Genomic DNA, 26,600 nt, shown 5'->3' with positions numbered 1-26,600 from the left:
TAACAAATTTTGGTTGCTGTGGAGTTTCCCAATACCAACATGGCCATTAAGGTGTACCTTACATAAGTAATAGCTTTTGGTACTATCCTGTTTCCGAATATTCAGGGTTCAGCATTTCGCACTGGGGAGGTAGAGACCACCAAGAGGGATATATATAATTCCCCTGAAGGTCACAGACAACTTTAGGCAGCTATATCAGCCTTCCCCTACCTGGTGCCTTCCTAATGTTTTGAAGTTCAGTTCCCATCACATCTTACCATGCTGGCTACCGTGGAAGAGAGAGTTGGAATCCAAAACATCTGGAGGGTACCAGGTTTGAGGAAGACTGAATTAGAAAAAGGACGAGGTTTGTTTCTGTGTTCATTGCTAATTGAGGTTCAGCTGTGTACATTGCTGGAAATGAGTAGGTTGGCCTAATGTGCTCAAAGGTAACCCAAGTGTGGACCCTGGGTTGATACTGCTTGAAACTTGCATTGTTTTTATTTGTTTCATTTCATATTACAGTGGTACCTCAGGTTAAGTACTTAATTCATTCTGGAGGTCCGTTCTTATCCTGAAACTGTTCTTAACCTGAAGCACCACTTTAGCTAATGGGACCTCCCGCTGCTGTTGCTGTGCGATTTCTGTTCTCATCCTGAAGCAAAGTTCTTAACCCGAGGTACTATTTCTGGGTTATCGGAGTCTGTAACCTGAAGCGTATGTAACCCGAGATACCACTGTACTCCTATAATTTCCCATAAATTAGCAGAGATGATAGATAGATAGATGATAGATAGATAGATAGATAGATGATAGATAGATAGATAGATAGATAGATAGATAGATAGATGATAGATAGATAGATAGATAGATAGATAGATAGATAGATAGATAGATAGATAATATAGATATAGATATAGATATAGATATAGATATAGATATAGATATAGATATAGATATAGATATAGATATAGATATAGATATAGATATAGATATAGATAGATATTAATGAAAGCACAAAAATCTGTTTCTGTTCTCACTGCATTGACTCTCCTGAACTACACCTTAAATGTAGAGAAAGGAAGAAAATTCACAGGACTTGGGTCAAAAGAAAAAGGATACTCACACATCTTTCAGATTCCCTTCACACATGTGGTTTAGGAAACCCAGCTCTGCACGGACAGCAGTCATAGAGGAAACTGAGGTGGACAGCTGTGGTAATGTGGCAGATAGGAGGGTGGGATCTAGATTTTCCTCCCCTTGCAAGAACTGCTTTGCATGCCTACCTCCAGAAAGCTGGTGCTCAGCTTGTTTGTAAAGCAAGGGTGGTACCAAGACTCTCAGCAATGTATTTAATATGTACTGAACTTTACATGGGATGCACAACAGCCCCACACAACACACACTATTTCTGGTGCCTTCCACTTTCTATCAGGCACTTCCATGTATTCTGGAATTCTTAGTACAAGTAAAAAGATGTCACTGCTCATTCTAGGAATATAGAGAAAGATGTGAGATTGTACTGCGGGAAAATGATTTGCAGTGCATATCCCACCTCAATGTATAAGAGAGCCAGCAGCTGTCCATGGTACTAACACAGATAAACGTGCATGAGAAAAAGCAAAGGGGCGTTCACGAAATTAAATCTTATCCTGTACATATTTGGACTTGTTTCTTCTTTGATAGCAAACGTTGTGGGTATTTCTGTATGAAAGCAAGAAACCATTTAGCAGCTCCCAGGTATGTAAATATTCACAGCTTGGCAAATGAGATTAAAATATTGCATCTCTCTCTCTCTCTCTTTTTAAATAGGAACGAATTTTCCTCACACTCTCCAACTATATTTTCACAGCAATCTTCCTGGCTGAAATGACCATCAAGGTAAATTACCCTTTGGCCTTTTGGCCTCATCCTGAACCCTCATGAAACACATCTTTCCTACCTACTGAACTCATTTCATCAGTATAAGCTCTATGCCAGTATGCACATGTCCTATGAAAACGGGCTTCCCTACTGGGACATCCCAGCACGCACATGAAAAACCTCTGAGAGTGTTTGGAACTCATATGCACTCATTGAGTTCTAAACAATTAAGCTACATGTTTGTAGCAGCTAATAGAGCAAGAATAGAAACCAGTGATGCTCCAGATGGTGCTGGACTACAATTTCCACCATCCCTTTTCCTTGGCCATGCTTGGCTGGCCTGATGGGAATTGGAATCAAGCAACATGGGGAGCCACAAGTTCCCCATCCCTGTTAACCGAGGTTGGCTAGTGGAGTGTGTACTCCCATCTGTTGACCTTATGAACCACAGAACTGAGACCTGGTGATTTTCCCAGCTTCATATCCTGGATGGCACTCTCTATTTCTTGATCTGTAATTTCCTCATTTAAACTCCTTCTGTTGTTTTCAGAGATTTTTGATAGTCCGTATTTTCCAATAAATTCTTCTATCTCCTGTTCATTTTTTGGCCCTTGTTTGTATAATTTCTTAAAGAAACTTTGAAAACAATTACTTATCTCATTTGGTTTATTAATAGACTTCCCATCTACTTCGAGTGATGTCACTGTATTCAGTTTTTGTCTCTTTTTCAGTTGCCAAGACAGTAGCTTCCCACATTTATCTGCAGACTCAAAAGTCTTTTGTCTCATTTGTTTAATTTTCCATTCTATTTCCTGGTTCATCAATTCCATATATTGTGTTTGATAGAATTTTATTTCTCTTAATATCTCCTGGGATTTAGGCTTAGATCTCAGTTTCTTCTCCCCTTCTTTTATTAGATTCCAAATTTTCTCTTTCTTCTCATTCTGTTTTTTCCTCTTTATTGAATTCTGTTGTATTAGGAAGCCACGCATCACGGCTTTACTTGCGTCCCAAATGATTCTTTTTTCTGTGTCTGATCTCAAATTGATCTCGAAGTAGTCTTTAAGTGTTTTTTGGGCCTTTTTGCAAATTTCCTCATCTCCAAAGAGGGTGTCATTCATTCTCCATCTAAAGGTTCCAGCTGTTGTCAGTTTCATTTCCATCTTGACAGCATTGTGGTCAGAGCAGGTCTTTGGGCAGATTTCTGTTTTTTTAACCTTTGATGCCAGATTACTAGAAATCCATATTTGATCAATTCTAGTCCATGTCATTTTTGCTTCAGAGAAGAAGGTCCCCTCCCTTTCCAGAGGGTTCCTAGTTCTCCAAATATCAATCAAATCCATAGTGTCAGTCAGGTCAAAAAAAGTCTTTGGTAGTCTTCCATCATTAGATATTGTTTGTCTTTGGGCCTTATCCATATTTGTAGAGACGACTCCATTCATGTCACCCATCATTATAATTTTAAAGTCCAAAAAGTCCATTAAAGTCTCATGCAACTTCTTGAAGAATTCAGCCTTCCCCTCATTTGGTGCATAAACTCCAACAATCAATATTTTTTCTCCATGAATTTGGATTTCCACTGCCAGGTATCTTCCTTGGTCATCCTTAAAGATCAATTTTGGTTCAAATTTTTCCTTGACATAAATCACAACTCCTCTTTTCTTGACTCTATCTGATGATATAAATTCTTGTCCTAATCTCTTGTTTGTTAAAAGTTTTCTATGTATCCTGGCAATGTGGGTTTCTTGTAAACAAATTACATCTAGATGTTCCTTCTTTAATAAATGAAATACTTGGCCCCTTTTTCGAGGGTGGTTCAAACCATTGCAGTTCCAACTAAAGAGTTGCAGAGACATTTTGGTTACTGGGTAGATCTTCCACCGACTGCACCAAGTTGTTGTTCCTCCTCGGTCGGTGCTCGGTTCAGTCCAAAAGATAGATTTGAGATGTCCGGTACTTCCTCCTCACTGACAGTTCCTTTCTGAAGATCCTCTTGATTTCTTTCCAAAAAGAACTCTTTATCCTGGTTTGTTTTTATTTTAATTTTCTTCCCTTTGAAGCTAAAGGACAGCCCTTGTGGAAATTCCCACCTGAATGGGATATTATTCTTCTTAAGTAGATCAACTAGTTCTTTAAATTGAGATCTAACCTCCAAAAAATATTTAGGAATATCCTTGAAGATTTGAATCTGAGAATTTTTAATGACCAAGGCCTTCTGGAAGTGTAGGTTCAATATTTTGTCTCTTTGTTCCTTTGATCCTAAGGTAATTAAACAATCTCTTGGCTTCTTCCCTTGCTTCCTGCCAATCCGAAAGGCTGAAGTTATCATAAATTCATCTTCCTCTCCATCTAGCTCATCATTCCAGAAGTCTTGAAATTTATCTGTGAGGAATTCCCCAAGCTTGTCCTCTTCCTCTTCTGGAACCAGTCTTAATTTCAGATTCTTACTTTTCCTTTCCAGTTCTAGTAGGGCTAATGCTGAATCATGTTCATGTACTTTTTTTACAATAGGCGCAAACTTTCCTTTGGTTTCTTCAGCAGTAGACCTAGCACTCTCAGCTATTCTCCTTGTTTCCGTAGATTCTTGAACCAAACGGTTTATAGAATCTGTATTAGATGAAATTGTTGTTGTATTCAGGTCTAGTCTTGTTGTCAACTCCGTCAGTTTCTTAGAGTTCTCTGTAGACTGTTTGGTAAGTTCTGCAGATTGCTTAGTGAGTACTTCTAGTGACTGATTTATTTTAAGCAGGGCCTGTGTCATTGACTCCATTGATGCTGCTGTTATTTTTTCTTGTGCAGCTGCTGCTCCTGATAAGGAGCCTCTTTTTTGAGCTTGTTTTTGAGCCTGCTTTGTTTTACTTCTTGTTGAAATCTCTTCTGGCGGGTTGCTCATAACTCAAGGTCATTCACACAGGAAAGTTGCAAGTGGAAAATCCCACTGGATACACCGTAATGTAACTAAAGCCCTCTAGAGGAGGAAATTGTAACCATCCAAAGGCACCCAGAACAAAGAAACAGAAAGTCCAAAGGCAAAAGTCCCATTAAAAGTCTTTAGTTTGTAGCACTTTACTGTTAGAATTGTAATCCACCAAAGTCCCGAGTATGTTTCAAAATAAGTCTTATTTTGTAGCCGCTGTCCTTTGACAGCTCACTTGACAGTTCCTTTTTTCAGGCGATCGCTGCTCCGGCAGCCTGGCCAGAAGTATCGGCAGCAGAGGTTTTTTATTCCTTATCCCTTTCTTTTGCAGGTTAAATTAATTCTGTTTCCTCCCCCCCTTCTCCTGCACAACAGGGGGGAGATCCTTTCGATGTCTGGTTTAATAAGAGTTAAAAGGAAAGTCCATTTAAACACAGCTTAGTCTTTTCATTGCTCCGTTAATCATGCAGTTCCGGGAGGCTGACTTCCTTAATTTTTGCCTTCCCGTTTTCAGCCAAATCTTCTAAATTTTTTAAGTCCCGTTTTACTTTTGCGATCTTACTCACGGGTATTGTTGTTGCCAATCGTTGATTTCAGAAAGGAATCGGCGCTCTCCGTTAATGGCGACGCGGCTTCACTCCGTAAGCTGGGTAGCGATCCTCAGCACCGCGCTCACCCCGATGCCGCTCCGGAGCCTTTAAAAAGGCTCTTTCACGATGCCGGGGGGGCGCAAAGGTGCCCACCGAATCTCCTTGCTCACAGGCTTCAGCGCCTGTGATTTTAGGGGTCCCCCGCTTGCCGTAGCGGGTAAGACCCGAACTTACGGAGCAGTCCTGCCTCGGAGCTCGAGGCTAGGACCGCCATCAAACGCTGGCGCCGACCGGAAGTCCCATCTGTTGACCTTATGAACCACAGAACTGAGACCCTGTGCAGCAGATTGCCATGTAACCTAAATGAAGACCAAGCACATTCCACAAGGGCTCATTTTCGACATCTCAGTTTGTATCTGCTATATGCTCTTTTAAGAGATTTACCATTCAGACCTGCTTGCCTCTGAAAAGGCCAGAGTTTTTAATGCTCGGCTGAAACTTTCTAACTTGCTGGGAATTGGTGGGGATGTCACCCTTTCCCACCAGTGTGTAGGAATAAATGCTTCCAACAAAGCTAGCGTGTGTGAAATTAGCAACCTCTCAAATGATTCATTTTAGTTCTTGTGGTGACCTTGTTGCACCTGAAAATTGTTTGAAAGCCTTGTGGCTCAGGATAGCATATGGTCAGCAGCTTCCAACCATTTATATCTGCAGTCAGCTGTAAGAAAATATTAATCATGTGTGCCATTCTTTTATGTAATTTCTATACATTATTGCAGACACTTTTGCGCAATTAGGTTTTAACTGCATTAAAAATACATCAGTTGTTAAAGGCACAATCTGGGATGTTTCTGCATAGTTATTTTTACGAACCTTACATTATAACACTTTGCAGAATTGGCTTAGTTGTGTTTCTATAACTGGGAAGCCAATGCATTTGCAGTCTCATATCCGTAAATAATGCATTCAACATATTGACTCATTCAGTCATCTTTTGTTGCAATTTTGACATCTTGACAGGTGGTGGCGTTAGGCTTGTGCTTTGGTGAGAAGGCATACTTGAGAAGTAGTTGGAATGTGCTGGACGGGGTGTTGGTTCTCATCTCAGTGGCTGACATCCTGGTTTCGATGGTTTCCGATAGCGGCACAAAAATCCTTGGAATGCTAAGAGTCTTGAGGCTACTGCGAACTCTCAGACCATTAAGGTAAGGAAACTACAGAGGGTTATGTAGCATGGTCAAATGTTGTTGGGCTGGGTGTGGGGAAATGATGAATCCAGTGTGTCATGGAAAGAAATAAGGGTGCTCTTGAAGAAATAAGGAGTGGAAGGACACCTATACTGGGGGAACATACCATTAAATGTTTGCAGATGAAATCTGTACTTGAGAGAGCGCCACAGGCCTCAGCAGAGATGCTAGAGGCACAGCACACTGCTTCAGGATGCTATGTTCAGTGACCTTTGGCAAAAGCAGTCTGTTGCTCATGCTAAATAATAAATTGAATTTGAATGAAAAGAAACTGTCTGTCTCACAGTGGATACGCATGACCAAATATCTGGGCTTTTTTGTTTAATTGATAGTCCTTTCCTTATGCTGTCAACTGCCCTGTGATCGTTGTAATGACCGCTCCCCACTTAAAACAGGGGGCGCCCTTTGCGTGGACGCGTGCAGCCCTGGATCTGGAGTGGCCCCATCAGCATAGGCTTTGCCTTCCCTCAGGTGGGATACCTGGAGGTCCCCGCCTACCCCAGTGAGTTGTCCAATCCCACCTGGGGGAAGTGTTGCCAGGGAAACCAGGCCAGGTAGGGGGAGGGATTACCTGCCCACACAATTAATTGGTAATCCTCACTTGGCTCCAGAGCTTCTCCCACCCTACCAACCCTCAGTTAATGTCTTCTTTTGCAGGTTAACTTTTCTTCATAGGTTTTGCAGGTTAACCTGTCTCCACAGGTATGCGGGCGCTGCTACGATAAGGTCGCTGTTAAAGGGCCGGAAAGGAATTTCCCTGCATTGGCAGGTTTCGCCTTTCCCGTAGCAAAACGTCACAACTTTGGCGGTATCAGGCCTTGGGCGGAATCCTTTAGTCCATCTTCCTCTTTGCGGCGGCAATACCAGGGTTCCCCATTAAAGGGGTTTTTGAAGGGAGGCTTTGGCCGTACGCCGAAAGGTCGTCATTGCTCTACCCTGCGGCGGCGTAACGGGGGCGGCTATCTCTGCTTGAACATATGTTCTCCAGAGCCGGCCCATCCCCCCCACACACACTGGATAACCCTGATGCTCCCTAGGTCCCCGGCTGGGGACTAGGGAGGGAGAACGCCCAATGCCTGAGCCAAGGTCTACCCACATTTGAAATTTAATAAAGTTGTGGCCAATTTAATCCCATAGCACGTTGTCTAGAGTCGTTATTCCACATGACGGGGGGGACCACTCGGGATCTGGGGACTCCGCCTGTCCACGCAAATAACTGTGACAGTTTTACTGTAAACAAAATAATTTCAGACAAGTCTCCAGTTAATAATAATAATAATAATCTTTAGCATACACCTGAAAGAGTAGTTTGTTGGATAATGCCTTAGATGGTAGTGAATGCCACACTGTGGTGGATGCAAGGCTAAAAGTAGGAGCTCTTAGGGTCCTCTACCATCAAATGTAGTAGCCAAGCAGGATTGTAAAGGAAGAAGTGGTCTCTCAAATAACTGGGCCCCAAGTTGTTTAGGCAGTGTAAACAAGTAACAACACTGTGAACCTGCCTGCTGGTATACAAACAGCCAGTGCAGCTGCTTCAACAAAAGTGTAATATGGTGTCTTGGGTTTTTCCTTCTGCTGAAATAATGTTTTTTGGGGACAGATGAGTGATGTTGTTACAACTAACATGCTTCTCCCTGGAGAGACCAGAGATGATTAGGTGCTTGTTTACTGAGGTCTGTTGACAACCTGCATTATAGCACTCTGAAAAGACCCCGTTTAAAAGAAGAGAGAAGGAATTCCAAGTGTTGTTTGTAGATAACTTTCCAAGGTGCTGTGGCATTAACTACTCATTTAGATTTATTTATTTTTTTAATGCTACCCTTCCACAAAGTGTTCTGTACAGTTTATAAAAGTTATGAATCGGTTAAATAAACACAAGAAAATAACATCAGGGTATGTATTAACAGGGACACGGGGGGCGCTGTGGGTTAAACTACAGAGCCTAGGACTTGCCAATCAGCAGGTCAGCGGTTTGAATCCCCGCGACGGGGGGGGGGGGGAGCTCCCGTTGCTCGGTCCCTGCTCCTGCCAACCTAGCAGTTAAAAGCACGTCAAAGTGCAAGTAGATAAATAGGTATCGCTCCGGAGGGAAGGTAAATGGTGTTTCCATGCGCTGCTCTGGTTCGCCAGAAGCAGCTTAGTCATGCTGGCCACATGACCCGGAAGCTGTACGCCGGCTCCCTCGGCCAATAAAGCGAGATGAGCGCCACAACCCCAGAGTCTGCCACGACTGGACCTAATGGTCAGGGGTCCCTTTACCTTTACCTTTATGTATTAACAACAATATCAGTGAAGCCAATACAAGATCATAGGGAACTTCCTACTGAATCTATTCGTCCATCATGCTCAGTGTTGTCTACACAGACCGATAGAAGCTCTTCAGGGTTTTAGGCAGGGGGACTCACCCAGCCCTACCTAGAGATGCTGGGAATTGAGCATGGGACATTCTCACTGCCCTGTATTGGAGCAGCTGACTTTCCAGACTGTTTCCACAGTTAGCCCCATGTATAACACATTGTAGTAATCCACCAGCCCCTTGTAAATCTGGACTACTTGCAACTAATTTTTTTCCCCTGGCTGCTATTGCCAGGATCAAATACAAGAGAAACCAACATTTAAAATGTATTCAGAATAATTGGGGGGGGAGGGGGTTGAATACTATTCTGTCCTGGCTTTGGCTTCCAAAATAGATGTATGAATTATTCACTCTTCATAACACTACGCTACAAGTCATTTTTCGTGGCTCTTTTCTATCATATTAACACTTCTCTGAGTGTTGAAGGCAAATCTGAATTTCCCTCACTTTGTGACAAGTGCTCTGATCGGACTAGTAGGCTTAAAGCTGGCAAACGTGTTCCAGCAGATATGAGACTGACAGGTGTTTAGGATGGAGCTGTCTGCATGGTGCAAGTTTTGCAGAAAGAATCGAGACTGCTGAGGCTAGCAGAACTGGGAAATACTCCAGGGATTAGATGGGGAGGTATGTTTTGGAAGGGGGAGTAACACATGCCCTGACTTCAATTTTCTTCATTTGTCATGCACTTGACACTAGCTTAAAACCATTCTCACTACAGCCTCAGGTAGCTGAAATGGATGGGTTCTCTGCATGGAGAGCTAGATCACATTCCTGATCTACAGGAATGCAGCATCCCCATTCCCAAATATTAGTGCTAACTCTAGTCAGCCTCAGCCGCTGCCCCCCACCCACCCACAACCTCTTGGATACCACTGAGCTTCTGTTCCTGCCTACCACCTCCGTGGTCTCTGATCCACCACACTATAAATTTAGAGCCAAAAAGCCCCTCCTGGTTTCACCATTAAGGGTCCCTGGAGCTCTTAAGCAAAAACATGTTGCCCTCTTTCAGTGATTAGGGATTAGTTGTATTCTGTAAAAGTCTTTACATTTTTGCTTCCTGAAGACATGAGAACTGCATTAGCATTGAAGCTGAGGAGGAAACGACAGAGGTTTTTAAGCCAAAGCTGTGCACGTTTCTGCACCAAGTAATCCAAATGTGGTTTTGATGCCCGGAATAAATAGTGCAACTTACATTTTTTTTTTTTTTTTTTTTTTATTCATTTTTCATACACATACAAAAGAAAAAACAAACAAAACACAAGACAAAAGCTTTCAATCATATATACATATATACATGATATTCGAGTTTCTACATTTCTTCTCATTTTGGACTTCCTTCAGCGATGTTGGCATTCATTCATATTTTAATCTTAGAATCACATCCCATCTTTTCATATTGTCATTCGTACCTCCTTTTTTACATTATTTCAGTTGAACAATACTTGTTAACTCTTTACAAAGCCTCTTTAAATGCCACTAACGTTGTATTAACTGAACATTTATTCTCCAGATAACTTACGAATTTACCCCAGTCTTCAATAAAGTTTTGATCTTTTAAATATCTAACTTTCCCTGTTAGTTTGTCCAACTCAGCATATTCTGTTAATTTTACTCTCCACTCTGCCACCGTTGGCATTTCTTCCTGTTTCCATCTCTGAGCAAGCACGGTTCTAGCCGCCGTGACCGCGTACAGAAAAATTTTGAAATCCTTTCTCCTAATATCTTTTCCCAGGATACAGAGTAAGAAGGCCTCTGGTTTTTTAACAAAAGTATAACCTAACATCTTTTTCAGTTCGTTATACACTTCCTCCCAGAAACTTTTAACTTTCTTACATTCCCACCATAGATGGTAAAATGTCCCTTCCTTCTGTTTGCATTTCCAGCACTTGTTGTCTGCCCCATACATCTTTGCCAATTTTACGGGTGTCAGATACCACCTGTACTGCATCTTCATCACATTTTCCCTGAGCAACATACAGGCTGTGAATTTTATATTCACTTTCCAGAGTTTTTCCCAGTCTTCCATTTGAATGTTATACCCCAAATCCCTCGCCCACTGTACCATCACTGACTTACATAATGCATATTGCAACATTTGGATGTGATTGTTGCAACTTACATAATGCATATTGCAACATTTGGATGTGATTGTTTTTCATTATATAGTCTACTTCAAGGAATTTGCACACACACACCCTTCCCACGCCAACGAAAAATATAGAAGAACGTAGATCTGGTGGGGAAATGGTGAAGCAGACAAGAGGGGGGAGCCAAGGGAATGACAGAAGAATCCCTGTCCAGCTTGTAGAAATCTTTCATCAAAACATGCCTGCGCACATCCAAATCTGCCCCCACCCTAGCACCAAGTGTAACTGTACTCTTTGCTACCAAAAGGAAACAGCTTAGACAAACACGCCTCCCTTTTTATCCAAAGAGGCGCCACTTCATACATGCACTCTGTGATGTGGTGTCCGCAACGGATGCAAACCATATGGGCACTTCTCCACATGGTATGTCGTTTGTGTGAAGCGCTGCCCTTGTGATTCAAGCCAGTTTTAACCGCGCCAGCAAAGCCTTGGAGGTTGTGCAAGCTTTGTTGGCCAGGAACTATGTGTCCAAGGCTTTACACAAGGTTTGCCATGTGGCAGGGCACACATGGCTCACATCCTTGGTGGCCATCACACCACGGCCACACGCACATCCATATTAACCTCTACCTGGACTAGGCTTGCAGAAAGCTATCCATTCGCTGTATGTATGTGGTATGTTTATTTGCTGGAGGAGTTATATAAAGATCATCCATCTGCTTCCTTTTAAAAAAAAAATGAAGAGAATACAACATTCTATTATTAACAAAAAGCAAAAGCAGTCGTCTGTGTAAATTCTTGTTCTAATTGCTCGGGGAAAATAATGGATATTGGAAAGTGATATTTCTATTATTGTACACGGGGATTTAGTGAGAGGCAGTGGCGAGCAATAAAATCTGTGTTGTAGTTTCCTGCTTCCAGCGTTTAGGGACATACCTGCTTTAAATAGTTCACTAGAACACTACAGATCACACCTAGTGTTAAGCATGACTAATTTTATTAGCAGGAGTACTCTGGTGATTGAAGACTGACTTGTGATTGGCTCCAGCTAAAAATGAGTAGGCATATCAGAGGTGAGTGTGACAAACAGGGTTTTTTAATATAAAAAAGATGAGAAGAGGAGGAAGGAGACATTGTGCAGAATTCTCAGAGGGAGACATGAAATGAAGACCCTCAACTGGAGCTACTCTAATAAGACCTGGAAGCAAAGGGCTGGCAAAGGAGAGTGCAGCCCTCAACCACTGGGACAGTAAGGGGAGGACAAAGGAAAATGGGAAGAGCACAGCCTGGAGGGCCTTGTAAGGTAAAATACCTGAAGGAAAAGGGAGAGAACCCTAGTGAAGGATTAAGGACAATTGCTGCAACATTGCCTGGGTCAGGGCTGCTTTTATATATGGAGTACCAATTAGTTGTGGACTTAGCTGATTTAGGCAGGAATGGGAAACCTTTGGTTCTCTGGATGTTGTTCAACTCCCATGAGTCCCAGCCAACATAGCAAGTGGTCAGGGATGATAGGAGTTGGAGTCCTACAACATATGGATGTCCACCATTTCCCCATCCTTGAGCTAAGGATAGAATGGGGGGGGGGAGACTTCCAGTCCCAGCTCTAAGCTAGTGTTCAAGTGTGATGCTGCCCATTACTCCAAAGATAGTGACTCTTGTCCAGGTAGGGTGGCACTCCCACTATAGGAGGAATGTATGGGTTGCGCCTAGATCCTGCTTTGTCGCTGGAGACACAGTTGACCACAGTCGCATAGAATGCCTTCTACCAGATGCAGCTGGCATGCCAACTCCGATCCTTTCTGGATAGAGATAGCTGAGCCTCAGTCATCCATGTTTTGGTAACCTCCAGGTTAGACTTCGGTAATGTGTTATATGTGGGGCTGCCTTTGAAAAGAGTTTGGAAAGTACCATTAGTTCAAAATACAGCTGCTAGATTGCTAACTAGAACCAGATGCAATGATCACAAAATGCCAGTGCTTCGTTAATTGCACTGGATCCTTGTCTTGTTCTGAGTTCAGTTAAGTTCTTAACTCCTAAAGCCCTTAATGGCTTAGGTCCAAGTTGCATGATGAATCTTATTCTTCTTTAGCAGTCAAGGTCATTTTCGAAGGCCATCACTTTTGGATGGCCCTGCCATCACAGATTCAGTGGGAGGTGACAAGGAAAAGGGTCTGCTTGGTGGTGGTGCCCTGGTTGTAGAATTCTCTCTCCAGGGGAAAAAACAAAAACTTGCCTGGTACCTACTGGCATCATTTTTATTCTCCCAGGCATTTTAACTGGGTTTTATTTCAAGTTTTTGGTATTTATACTGTTCTGTAACCTGCTCTTTTAGCTTCTGTTCTTGTTTTTATTGTATACCTGTTATTCTTTTCTATGGTATTATTTTATTTCTGTTTTGATTATAATCTGCTCCTGGGAAGTTTCTTTGAACTGCATGGTATAAAGTAACTAAAATAAATAGGCAGGAATGCTAGTTTATTGCTGATCTTGAAAGTGGAGCTGCGTACATGGATGGGAGCTGCCTGTGCAGAGCACACTAAGCTGAGGACTAGGATGGTTGCTTAGGATAAAGGGATAAAGGGAAGGCTATGTCTGCAGGAAAGCTTTTCCCACTCACAGTGAACACTTTTGGAATGCACTCAAAATATGGGAAGCAGCCTTGGGAGAAAATGAAGGAAAGCACAATATGATATTCTAATTTTTTCATGTCCAGGTGGTTTTCATGCATTGGGTGGACTGTGCAAGGGTGGCAAGTGGGTCTTCTTGGATGCACTTAATGAGACCAAAGAAAAATGTTCACTAAAACTTCCAGCAAGGCTTCAGAGCCATGCTTTTACAACATTCACTCTACACTTGTTTTAGTGTACACCCACAAAGGACAGTTTATGTTCGTTTACAAATGCAGTGTACACTAAATAGTAAAACAGAGTACTTGTACTAACTACTGTTCACTCTGTATGTCCACATCCATTCTTAAGACTTTACTCCCAGCTTGTTAAGCATGACAAGCTGCTTTGGTCAAATTTTTTTTAGGGGGACATTGCTTAAGGACTTGGTAGCTAACATAAGGCAAGCAAGCTTCTTCTTAATTCTCTTGGTAAAGTTCTGCCCTTGGTAAAACTTGTCCTTGGTAAGGCAGTGCAGTAATTCTAGCTGCTTTGTTTTCCTGCTTGCATCTGTCTCACATATCGATTGCTTGCTCACTCTCCAATTGCAGCAGTATACTCTAATTTGCAGTTATGGAATTTTGTGCCGTATTCAGGAGTGATGCTGCATCACTGAAGGTCACTGATTAGTGTGGTAGTTGTGCAAAGTCCCAATCAAGGCTTCCTGAGTGAGTTTCAACTCAGGGACATTGGAATGTATATGACAGAATGGAGGTAGGAAAGTTAAGAGCAAAAGGATTTTAAGCAACAGTGTTATGAACAAACAAAACAAAAGCTAACACATGGAATTGCTGTTATCATTGGATATAGAATTTAAAGCTACTTATAAAAGACAACTATTTTCTTAAAGCTTTTGTACCTCTTTCTTCAGCAAAAAAGAGGGGGTTCTATAAGAATTAGAAGTCATCCACATGGAGAATGATAAGCTGACTTTTAGTTGCTCTGCACAGATGTGGAAGGTGAAGCCTGTGGAGATATGTTATTCCACTATGCTCTTTGGAGAGTGAAGGGCTAGGATAGCATATACTCCATGTGGTGAAGAAGATCTCAGGTATATGGCAGTCCTACAGACCAATGGGCCAATGCCTGATTTGGTATTAAGGCACTTTTATGCTCCAGAGAAATTTGTGGGGATGACACTTATTCCAGGAATTTGATTAGATTATTCTGGGGTGCTCTCCATTTATAAATTCCACACTCTATGGCTCAGTGCCTAACAGGGCTTACTGATGGTCTCTTACCCAGGGCCCCTGAAAATCATAAAGCCAACTGTGCATTTATAATGGTGCTGTCACTTTTTCAGGGACAGTGTCATGCTACGAATCTGCAAGAAATAAAGTGGATCCATTAAAATTGGGGTGGGGAATCTCTGGTGCACAATCCAAGCATGGCCTGCCAGGCCTCCCCATATAGCTGGTTGGTCTCTCCTGCAGCCCCACTCCGTCCAAAGCCCATTTCTCCTTCTTGGCTACTTCTGTGTGAAACAGAGGACAGGGACAAGCTGGTGGTGCAGAAACAGACCATAACACGCACAGCAAAGGAAACGCAAGAGATGTGTATGAGAGGAGGGAGTGTGGGGATAAATGGATGTGAGTAAATGAGTGTGTGTGTGTTGGTGTAGAGATGTGTGAAGTGGGAGGACTGTGTAGATTAATTGGTGTGTGTGGTCTTGGTCCCATCCCCTTCTGGATTTGGCCCTGTCTATTACTGGCCAAAAAAAGAGAAAATTTCCCCACTGAATCAATTTAAGGATACCTTTTTGGTGGAACCAGCAGAAATATAAGTAAATATCTTTGCTTTTTACCTTGAGAATGTGAATGATAACAGTGTATTCAGAAAAAAATACAAACTGCTGAAGCTTTGCCGAAGAGCAGAATACATAGAGATTTTCTCCAAATGGGTAGCAATGTTCAGAAATCCCAGTCAGGAAATAAGGCCACAAGTGACAGTGAGTTAGATTAAAACTATACATTCAAACTTCTTGCAGAAGTGAGCCATTGTCCAAGGGCCTACATCTGAAGAATGATGTCGGGTTATAAAGTGCCAGACTCTGTTTACAGGAGCTTAGATTGTTACCCGTGAGGTCAAACGGGATACAGTTTAATTTCTCAGCCAAGTAGCATGGGGTTTCCAGGGAAGCGCTACTGAGGCTACTGCTGTATTTTTAAATGTTGAGCAAAATTAAAGACATGTTGACAGGATACATCACAGGCAACTGAATTCAGCACACACACAAATAAATCTATTTTATTTATTTTTATTAGATTTATATACAGTGGTACCTTGGGTTACATACGCTTTAGGTTACATACGCTTCAGGTTACAGACTCCACTAACCCAGAAATAGTGCTTCAGGTTAAGAACTTTGCTTCAGGATGAGAACAGAAATTGTGCTCCGGCGGCGCGGCAGCAGGAGGAGGCCCCATTAGCTAAAGTGGTGCTTCAGGTTAAGAACAGTTTCAGGTTAAGTACGGACCTCCGGAACGAATTAAGTACTTAACCTGAGGTACCACTGTACCTCCCTTCATCACAAGATCTCAGGGCAGTATCTCAATTGTCTGATACCAGAATCTGTAGGCCAATGCCCTTAATTGGCATCATTATACCATAGACTTTTCCTCATCTTTTGCAGAAACTGGAGTTTTGGTCAACTGTTCTGGTCATCAGGGGCCATAAGGGGAAGAATGTATGTTGCAGTCACAGCTCTTGATAACTTACGTCCTTTCTCCATTACAGTGCATTTAAATATTCAAGCTAAAGGCATCTTGAAAGCTCTCTCTCAAAAATTATCCCATGGGTACTCTGAGAATCCTAAGCTGTCATTTGCTTCAGAATACCCATCTCATTCACTGTTGTAATATTTTTTTTAATCATTGTGGTAGCAAAGATGCATCCCCATATTCAGTGATAACCCAAATTCAGCCACAGCTCTTTCTTTACATCTAGCTTCACATTTCTATGGCTGTTTGGAAGACTGGTTGTGTGCTCAGCCACAGAGTCCACTCTCCTGGTGCGTCTAGCTGCTGAGTGGTAAAATGAATGGACACAACAATCGTCTGAGATTTAAACGGCCACAACTTTATTGATTTCAGATGTAGGAAGCTTTGGCATAGGCATTGGGTGTGTATCCCTCTCAGCCCTGCCCCCCTTGCTCGGGAACTGAGGCAAGACAGGATCTATTCAGGGGTGGATCCATCGCAAAACGCAGATTTACGCAAATGGCCCCCAAACGCTGAGGGAAGCTCTATGGCCTGCTAGCCCTACACACTTTGCTCTTTGGACAGAGACTTCCTTCTAGACCCGTTTAACAGGGTACCCTGTTAACACCACCCCAGGGAACAGGGGGTGGATGAGTCACCACTTCACCACACCCCAACTGGATGAAAGACTATAGGATTCCGCCCAAGGCCTAAACTGGCAAAGTTGTGCTATGGGGAAGGTGAAACCTGCCGAGCAGGAGAAATTGCTTCCCGGCTCCGAATACAGCAACCGCCAAAAGACCACAGCAAAGCTCAGCTAGCTGAAAAGAAATGGTTAGAGCAGTAATCAACTATTAATGAAGGGAGAGGAAGGGTGGGTGACACTCCTGGCCAACTGGATGCTGTGCTGAGTGGTCGGCCAGGCTAAGTAGATGGCCAACCCTCCCCGGGCCGCTGCGGATTGGCTCATTTGAAGGACAGGTTAGGTGGGAACCTGTGAGCTTTCGCAGTGGCCAGAGGGGACAGGGAAACAATCTAAAAAGGGGCTGCATGTCCTGGGGGGAGAGGAGGCACCGCGTTAGGCCACAACCGCCACTCTCCTGCAAGACGGTAAGCGGCCATTACAATCGTATAAAGCACAGGGTTTATTACAGCAGTGTGGAAGAAAGCATGGCAAAAATACATAGATGTTTTAAGGTGAAATGCCACAAATTGGTCGTTGTAAAATGACAATACTATTCAGATGTCCCATTTATGCTGCTGTGTTTATATCTCTATGGGATAAGTGTGTTGTGTAAAAGCACAAAAATCCTGTAATTCACACAAGTGCTCTTCCAAATGCACATTTTCAGTTCCATTTTACCTTTTCAGATTGGAGTCATTTTATTTCTTTAAAGTTCCTGTATTTGAGCTAGCTGCTACTTCAACTTACCTTTTCCCCACTCCCTTTGAATGAAGAAAGATATGTTGTTAGGATGCTATTAACATGCTAGTTTTGTCTTTCAGGGTCATTAGCCGAGCACAAGGGCTGAAGCTGGTGGTGGAAACCCTGATGTCATCCCTAAAACCCATTGGAAACATTGTTGTCATCTGCTGTGCTTTCTTCATCATTTTTGGTATCTTGGGAGTCCAGGTAGGCTTTGCACAGGATTCACTGAAAGTAGAATAGACCAGGCGGTCCATGTGCTCAAATTCACCACATGGAATTGGAGACTTTCCTATACACAGACTCTCACAACCATATATGCCTCTGGAAAGGTGCAAGATTCCACGAGTGCTTATAGAACAAATAATAAGTCCATGTGTTTCAGAGCTGCTTCACAAATTACTTTTTTCTAGAAATGCAGTCAAAATATTTGATTTTAGCTGCAAAACCGTTTTGTATCTCTATTGTAGGAAATGTACACTTTTTGTGCATTCTGCTGTGAGTTTCATTAAGCAAAAGTGTGTTTTCAGCATCACTGTAGCACATTTGGAGGGAGGGGGCTGGTAACCTATAATGGATGGTTACCCTTTTCAGAGCCTGAGGGCTTGCATTCCCTTCTGCGCAACCTTCCAGGGGCCTGTGCGATTTATTGATTAGGGCGTGACCTGCTAATTTGTTTACGATCCAAATTAGCTCTTTACAGCGTCCGGCACGTTTCCTCTGCGCAGTAACTCCTGCTGTCTCTTCAGTCACGCCTAGCAGAGTAGACACAGGGCCCACATGCCAATGGGCAGAGACAAAGTGTGCAGAACAATACATGTGAATTTTGCCTCTTGTCTAGTCTGTGTCCTCCATCCAGCCAAGAGGCATAGTCAGAGTCCAAGGGTTTATTCTAGACAGGCGGAAACACTCCATGATGAGACTGGTGACGGGGTGCATGGGTTGGGGGGAACCCCAAGGTCCAAACAGAGCCCACATTTGGTCCCTGGGCCTGAGATTCTGTTTCCTTGGCCTGTAAGCTCCCTGTTGCATGTACATGCGTGGTAAGAAACATGCTAAAGAACTTGTGAAGCAGCTCTCAGACAAACAAGTCTCTACACACTATTGGGGGGGGGGAGAATCAGGCCACTAACTAGTAGAATACAAATGAAAATTCCTTCCAACCCAAACATTGAATGAAAACCTACTAAGCCTCTCCAAGATACATTTAGCAGCTTTGATGTAGTATTGCAAGTGATTTGTTTCTTAATCAATTGCACAGTTTATAATGGCTTAGTAATATCCAGTGGTCCCATTTGTTCTCTTCATATTTTATTTATAGAGCTATGCCTTGATGTATAGGTTGGAATATGTATTATATCACTATAACTATAAAACGTCTGATTATTATTATTTTTTGATTTTTTATTTTTTGGGGGGGAAGTCATCCTGAGCATTTACCGAAAGTTTTATCTCTTCAGTCTCCCACTTTCCAGATACAGAAATCTGATTTAGTAATCTTGTTTTGATCTCTTCCCTAATGTGCTGGTTGCAATGCCCCATATTTGCTTGCTGCAGTTCCCAATATTTGCTTCAACTGCTGTAGAGTAGGCACTAGTAACTAACCTGTCATGGAGACAGAGGTGATGAAATATAATAATGGAAAGTACAGGGTGTAGCTAGATCCCCTAGTCCCTAAGCCTTTCAGAAAATGCTGTGTTGGGGGAAATCATCAACCTTTGGTATGCATCCAGTGTTGTGCTTTTCAACACTTCTACCCCCCAAGTATAGTACTCTTAGGTTAAAAAAAAAAAAAAGATTAAATGTCACCACCTATGAAATATATGGGTTTGCATTGATCTCTATTGTTTGGCTTGCTCAAACAGAGCCCTAAACGCTTGGCATCACTTTTTGAGTTCAAATAAAGAGGTGATGTTTAAAGAGTCCAGTGGGAAACGAACCTTGCCATAGGGAAGCAAAGCATGATAATGCCAATAACTTTTGTCACTCAATAAAATAGTGCAAATGTCTCAACCTAGCCTGATGCAGGCCGCTGCACTGACATCCATCATAGTAGTTGTCACGCTCTGCTGCTTCCTGTTTGCCATTGAAAAAGCGACAATATTAATCATCTGGGATTTTGATACCTTTCACCCAGTTGGTAATTGTATCTGACGCTGTTGAAGTCAATGCCTTGGGGTCACCAGATTCACAATACAGTGTGAGGCCTATGCTTCAAGGGTTGTGTGCACCACAGAATTTCGACCACTGTGACTGCACAAGCAGGAGAAGCGGCACCTTTCAAAATTCTTCTGTCACTTTAACAGATGTGGAACACCTGTCCCTTATCTGGCAGTCCTAGACAGAGTGAGTGAGATCTCACAGAAAATGTTGGACTCCTTTGGGAGGAGGGGCAGGATACAGATTGATTGAATGAATAAGTGTGATGATGGGAGGCCTTTCCTTCATTCTACTTACAGGCAGAGGTATAGAATCAGTTGGGGTCTAGAAAAGGAGCTGATCTCTTTATCCATGTATATGATTTAACTAGCAAAGGTCTGTGCAAAATTCCTCCCTCTAGTAGACTGAATAATGTCTTTGTCTGATCAAATGCACGTGTAGACCCAAGGTGATTTCAGGAGCATGAAAGGGCATAACTGTGAAGTCAGCAGGGTAAATGGACCCTGGTACTGGATAAAAGCAAGCAAATACTGTCTTGTAACCTAAATAATAATCCAAGGTAGGAAATGTATTTCCAAGCAGCAGTTCAGAAGTTGTCAGAACTGTGAGGAAATGATAGCCAGGGCTGGATTTAGCAGTAGACATACACAGACACCAGGGTTGTGCCTTGCAAAAGAAGGTTTGTTGTTGTTTGGTAAGGAGGCAGATTGACAGGAGGCCAACTCTAGCCACCTCCCTTTCCTGAACAGGTGCTCAGCACAATTACCATTGACATTATAGTGCTACTTGGATATTTATAGGGCCCTGACTGCTGGATGATCCCAGGTAATTATGTATAACATGCATTGGAAAGGCGAAATTTCTTTCCAGTTAGGAGCAGCCACTCATGTGGAAGCTTCCAATTACACATGGCTCTTAATCTTCACTGGATTGGGGGCAATTGTTTATGAGCTTGTGTATACTACAGGCTTCCTGTACATTAGGGCCGAACTGCAGTGAGTCACATTCTGTAGTAAAAATTAGCCTTGGGCATGTCTCATGGAAATATGGGAGATAAATATTTATAATAAACAAATAAAAAGTGTGGGTACCACTGGCAGTTATTTGCAGCCTTGTTTGCACCATTCAGGTTGTTTGGGTTGTACAGTCCCTGTCAAAGAGAGATATTCTGGACGTGGTACAATATTTTGTGTATGGGCAGAAATCATGAGGTAGTCCACCATCAACCAAGTACCCTTGAAGAAGAAGATTTGGTGGCTTGCTCCTTCCAAGTCTGTCAAGCCAACTCTTAAAAATCATGCTGAATAATTAGCTTTTCCCTCTATCAGTTCCTAAAACTTTGAATGTTATCATGAAGACATTTTCACATGTATCCTGATGACTTCTTCCTGCAGCACTCGGTCAGTGGTGACCCTTAAGTAACTCTAGACCCTGGACTTCACAGTCTTATAGGGCGATGGTCATTTAGTTGTGAAGCACACAGTTGACATTTCTCTTCTCACCACGGCAATTCCATGCTTTGTAACTGCTTTTCCATTGCTAATATGTTAGAGCAAAGTCAAAGAAAAACCTGTTTGCTAGCCCTGGTAAAAGAAATACTCTGAGCTTGTGCAGTTTTGCATTTTTATGGTACCATCATGGCTACAGAAATAAAATGGGGTTTGCTTTTGCTGCTTCATGCTAAACACATTTACTTGGGGGAAAGCATCGTTTCTTCTAGAAAAGGATAATATATCTTTAAGGAATGAGTAATAAAATGAACATCTGTAACCAAGTACATGCTTGACTTGCCACCTCCTAACTATAAAATATTTTGTTAAAAATAAGAAGGAAGGATGCTGTAGTGACTAGCTTCAGCCCTGGTGTTCCCTGGCATGTCCATGCCAGCACAGATGCAGATGTCAGGCCTGTTTGGAGCTGGCTCCATTATCTGCTGCTCCCTGGGTGGTGATTTGGGGGCCTTTTTGTTGGTTTTTATTTAAATGTCCCAGCTTTTAATTATTCAGAAGGCAGCTCACAAATAGAAGGAAAACCAATTAAATCAATTAAAACAGCAGCATAAAACCGCAAATAAAAATAAATAAAAACAGCAGGACCAAAGCACCATTCACTAAAAGATGGTGTTAATAAAACATTGGGGGCCTGGTGCCAGACCTCAGGGCTTAAATGGGGCAGGTAAGACCTGTCCCTGATGACCACATGCCAAGTGTCTGAAGTTGGGGGCACCCACACAAAAGCCTCCAGACATATCTCAGTGACCGGGCATTGTAAAGTCACATTTGCTAATTATTTTGCCATCTCTTGGTTTTCACAGTTGTTCAAAGGGAAGTTTTTTGTCTGCCAAGGGGAAGACACAAGGAACATTACCAACAGGTCGGACTGTGCAGAAGCCAGCTACAAATGGGTCCGACACAAGTATAATTTTGATAATCTCGGCCAGGTATTAATGGAATGGTAATCTGCTTCTTTGCTCCTTTATTTCCCTGATTCTAAGTGTTCTTGCCGATTTTGCAGCTACCGTGGCAAATGACACATTTCCTAGACGCAAAATGTGCACTTAAAATCCCCCATTTTAGCGTTCGTAAGTCTGCACAAGTTCCTTTCTGACAAGGGCTCGCACCTTCTTGGACCATTACACATCATACTACATATGTCTATCAAAAAGCCTCATATTAGAAAATTTGACACCCTGTACCCAGCACAACTTAATGCTTGCCTAAGTGATACACTTCAAATGTTTCTGGACTATAACTCACGTTATAGTCAATATGGTCAATAGTAAGCAGTTGATTCCCAACATCATATGAAGGGCGCCACATTGGCTGCTAACATCTCCATTCATTTACAGGGTCCACTGGACATCATCCATACTTTAGCAGCGTGGCAGGAACTAATTAGAAGTGAGTGAGGGAAGCCTGTAGGGTGAAAATGGAGCTGGCTGTCTCTATTTTTTGAATTAACCCTCATTGTTGGACCAGTGTCTGACACTGATAGGTTTTCGCAGGCGGGAGATGTTCGGCATCAAAGCATATTATTTTTATCAGCAAGGTAAAATAACAAGCTAAAATGCAAGTTTAAACTTGAGCAGATAGGAGACCAGAGTAGAAGATGGGCACATGAAAGGAATTGTTTTCTTATGGCCTAAATGTAATGCTGTGTTTCCTCTTGCCTTTCTAGGCCTTAATGTCTCTGTTTGTTTTGGCCTCCAAAGATGGGTGGGTGGACATCATGTATGATGGATTGGATGCAGTGGGAGTGGATCAGCAGGTACGTGGTTCGGCATTAAGTTAATAGAAGAGATAGTTTTGTAAAAAAACAAAACAAAACTGTAAGGGGTACAGCTCCTCCCCGTATCTCACAATCTTCATGGACAAAGGATGTTCCAATCTTACTTTGCACATTTATACAGCCTTGTCCCCGGTACCCTCCTAGGTTGTAATTTTAATGGCTTTCTTCTTTGCCTTGTAGCCAGTCATGAACTATAACCCTTGGATGCTCCTCTACTTCATCTCCTTCCTGCTGATTGTTGCCTTCTTTGTCCTCAACATGTTTGTGGGAGTTGTGGTGGAGAATTTCCATAAGTGTCGTCAGCATCAGGAAGAAGAAGAAGCCAAGAGACGAGAGGAGAAGAGACTCAAGCGGCTGGAGAAAAAGAGAAGGAGTAAGGAGAAACAGATGGCTGGTCGGTAGTCTTTCCTCATCTTTCTGAGTCCTGCTTGACCTTTGACAGTCTCCCCGTAACTCCCTGCCTAGCACCCGAGGCTCAGATTCCTTTCAAAAGCATGTCCAGCTATGAAATTTGCATGAAGGATATAGTTCTGGCATAGGCTAAGTAACAAGCCGCAGAAACATAGCAATGGCTGCATGATTCGCAACTACTTTATACGCTAGGTGATTTTTTAAAAAGAATAATTTTAAATGTTTTTTTATTATTATTATTGCACAAGCTTAGCATTACCCAAATAGTGTCAAATGCAAAAACCAACAGTTCCAGAACAGGCCAAGAATCTTAGGCGTGTCTAGCACTGTTGCTAAGAATTAACTTCACTATTTGGTTTATTACAGCCTTGTAATGTCACAGTGAAATCACTTTTGTCAATTTCTGAGCCAGTTTGCGTATCGATTGATGAAACTGCAATCGTGCATTCAAGGATGTAATAATAAAAAGCAGCCTTGTTTTAGAAATGCTTGAAAATATAGTGTATTTGCTTGAGAAATACAGATTTTTTTTCTTTAAAATGATGAAGGAAATAACCAGACAGAAATTAGTCAAATTAAGTAGATCCACTGGCACACAACCTTGTTGGACCACTTAGAATAATTTTTAAAAATCCTTTTGTAACCATAGTAGATGTGTCTCTAAAAATCTGAGAAACTTGACATACATATTGTCTTTTTTATCTCAGTTCTGTTTGATTGAAAAACAGGAAATTACATTCAGGTCAGAGGTCACAGGTCAGAGGTACTCTCCTCCATCTTGCATGCCTTCTATTCTGCTTGGATTTTTTTCCCCAAATGCCCCTGCGTTCATTCATGGTATCACTCTTGTTACTTCCATCTTTAAGTGTTCTTATGGCTTTCTCCCCAACCCATTATCCCTTCCACATTTATTTCATCCCTTTCAGACTGACACCAGTAAATCTGTAGGAATTTCTCTTTGTTGTTGTTGTTGTTGTTGATGATGATGATGATGATGTTTAATAGTTACTAAAAAAAATTGTGCAATTCCCTGTATGGTTGTTTTATAGGTATAACAAGATAGGACCATGATTTGTGTTGTGTGTTGGGTTTTTTGAGCATTAATTATATGAAATGAATATCTAGATACTTAAGGACATTCACAACTTTGAGGATTATATTTTAACATTATTTACTTGAGCGTAAGGATTCCAGATCAGAAGATCTGAAACGAACAAATCATGCTGAAGCTGTGGTTTATTAATGAATTTTGTGACACTGTTCAGAAATAAGAGAGCTCCATAATGAGCTATGAGGTTGTGATGTTTACAAGTGACCTTTCAAAGTATTTCAGAACTGACATGATTTTTTCCAAGACAATGACTATTTCGATTTATATCTCAAGGAACATAAAATCATGTTATAAGAAGGACTGTCCATGTATTGGGGTTCATGTTCTCTTTTTAGCCAAAGTTCATGGAATTTCGTACACATGAAACATCCCATGATGCATAAAGGCACAAAGGTGAAAAGGTTTATTGGAGATACTTTGGTAATATATCTATCAGTGTCAATGAAAAGTATGCGTGCACCCATGTTTTGCTGCTATAGCATCTGCAAATATTTTAGTGGTAATAACACAGTAAACATGGTAAAGAGACAAAAAGCCTCACAGACTTTTGTGCATAAAGCAGTCTTGGCCTCCCAGCCAGCGTAGAGTTTTGTCAAATGCAGCTTCTTGCTACAACAAAGGAAGCCTTGTAAAGTAACTCTGGGAACAGGGAAGATTTAAGGATGGAATTATACACTACTGAAAGAGTTCCATTTTAAAGGAAAGCTAGCTCCAGTCATGCCTGTAACACATTTGGAAAGCAATGCAGTCCCATGGAATATGGCACAGAATTGTGGCCTACGTAGGATTAGCTTTGACATAGTAGGACCTTATATGGAAATATAAAATGGCATGCCTCCTCTCACCCACCCCTTCTTGTTCAAGGTGAAAGGCCCGCCCCTTGTCATCCTTTATGTTTACTTGCCTTCACACCTCTCAGTGGGCCACAGCCCTGGAGAACTTATTAACCATCTTATGCATTATTCCTTGGTTCACTAGACTCCTGGCCTGCCCCTCTGTCTCACACAGTATACTTACTGTAACTTGCCTGTTCATTACTTATTTCCCAGATTGTCTTGAGACACTATGGTATTTCCCCCACTGCCATACAGTGGTGCCTCGCAAGACGAAATTAATCCGTTCCGCGAGTCTCTTCGTCTAGCGGTTTTTTCGTCTTGCGAAGCAAGCCCATTGACGGCTTAGTGGATTAGCGCTATTAGTGGCTTTTAGCGGCTTTTAGCGGCTTATCGGCTTAGCGGATAAGCAGATAAGCGGCTTAGCGGCTTAGAAAAAGGGGGGAGGAAAAAAAAACGCAGGAACTCGCAAGACATTTTCGTCTTGCGAAGCAAGCCCATAGGAAATTCGTTTTGCGAAGCACCTCCAAAACGGAAAACCCTTTCGTCTAGCGGGTTTTCCGTCTTGTGAGGCATTCGTCTTGCGGGACACCACTGTATTTCTCAGCTTCTCTAAAACCTCTAAACAGCTTACAAAAATAAAACATTAGAATAATCAGTAAAAAACAAGAAACAGATAAGAACAGGTTTAAAAAACATTCAAAAGATAATTAAAATCAACAGTAAGCAAAAAGAGATTAAAACACGTCAGTATTCTACATGTCTGGGTAGGCTTGCCTAAACAAAAAATGTATTTTTACTGTCAGAAAGTTCTTCCTGATGTTTAGTCGGAATCTCCTTTCTTGTAACTTGAAGCCATTGGTTTGAGTCCTACTCTCCTCCAGAGCAAGAGAAAACAAGCTTGCTCCATCTTCCATGTGACAATAAAATTATTAACAATTATTATTTAAGGCTTGGTTTCCAG

At 42.0% G+C, this 26,600-nt stretch overlaps 1 protein-coding gene across 13 annotated transcripts in view; it reads left to right on the top strand.

Moving 5' to 3' along the window:
• The window catches only part of CACNA1G (calcium voltage-gated channel subunit alpha1 G), a 333,398-nt gene that overhangs the window by 262,473 nt on the left and 44,325 nt on the right, over positions 1 to 26,600 (top strand). For 9 of the 13 annotated variants that reach the window (XM_081850622.1, XM_081850626.1, XM_081850621.1 and 6 more), the window contains 6 exons: positions 1,792 to 1,860; positions 6,370 to 6,554; positions 17,914 to 18,040; positions 22,308 to 22,433; positions 23,171 to 23,260; positions 23,462 to 23,675. In XM_081850622.1, the coding sequence (XP_081706748.1) occupies positions 1,792 to 1,860; positions 6,370 to 6,554; positions 17,914 to 18,040; positions 22,308 to 22,433; positions 23,171 to 23,260; positions 23,462 to 23,675 (811 nt within the window). The remainder of the gene's footprint in view (positions 1 to 1,791; positions 1,861 to 6,369; positions 6,555 to 17,913; positions 18,041 to 22,307; positions 22,434 to 23,170; positions 23,261 to 23,461; positions 23,676 to 26,600) is intronic. The other 4 variants (XM_081850628.1, XM_081850625.1, XM_081850631.1 and 1 more) reach the window with 1 other exon arrangement.

This window comes from Podarcis erhardii (genome assembly GCF_964252035.2).
Source record: "Podarcis erhardii genome assembly, chromosome: 2".
NCBI lineage: Eukaryota > Metazoa > Chordata > Lepidosauria > Squamata > Lacertidae > Podarcis > Podarcis erhardii.
The sequence above is the reverse complement of the archived record's forward strand: the minus strand, read 5'-3'. Positions and strand labels throughout refer to the sequence as shown.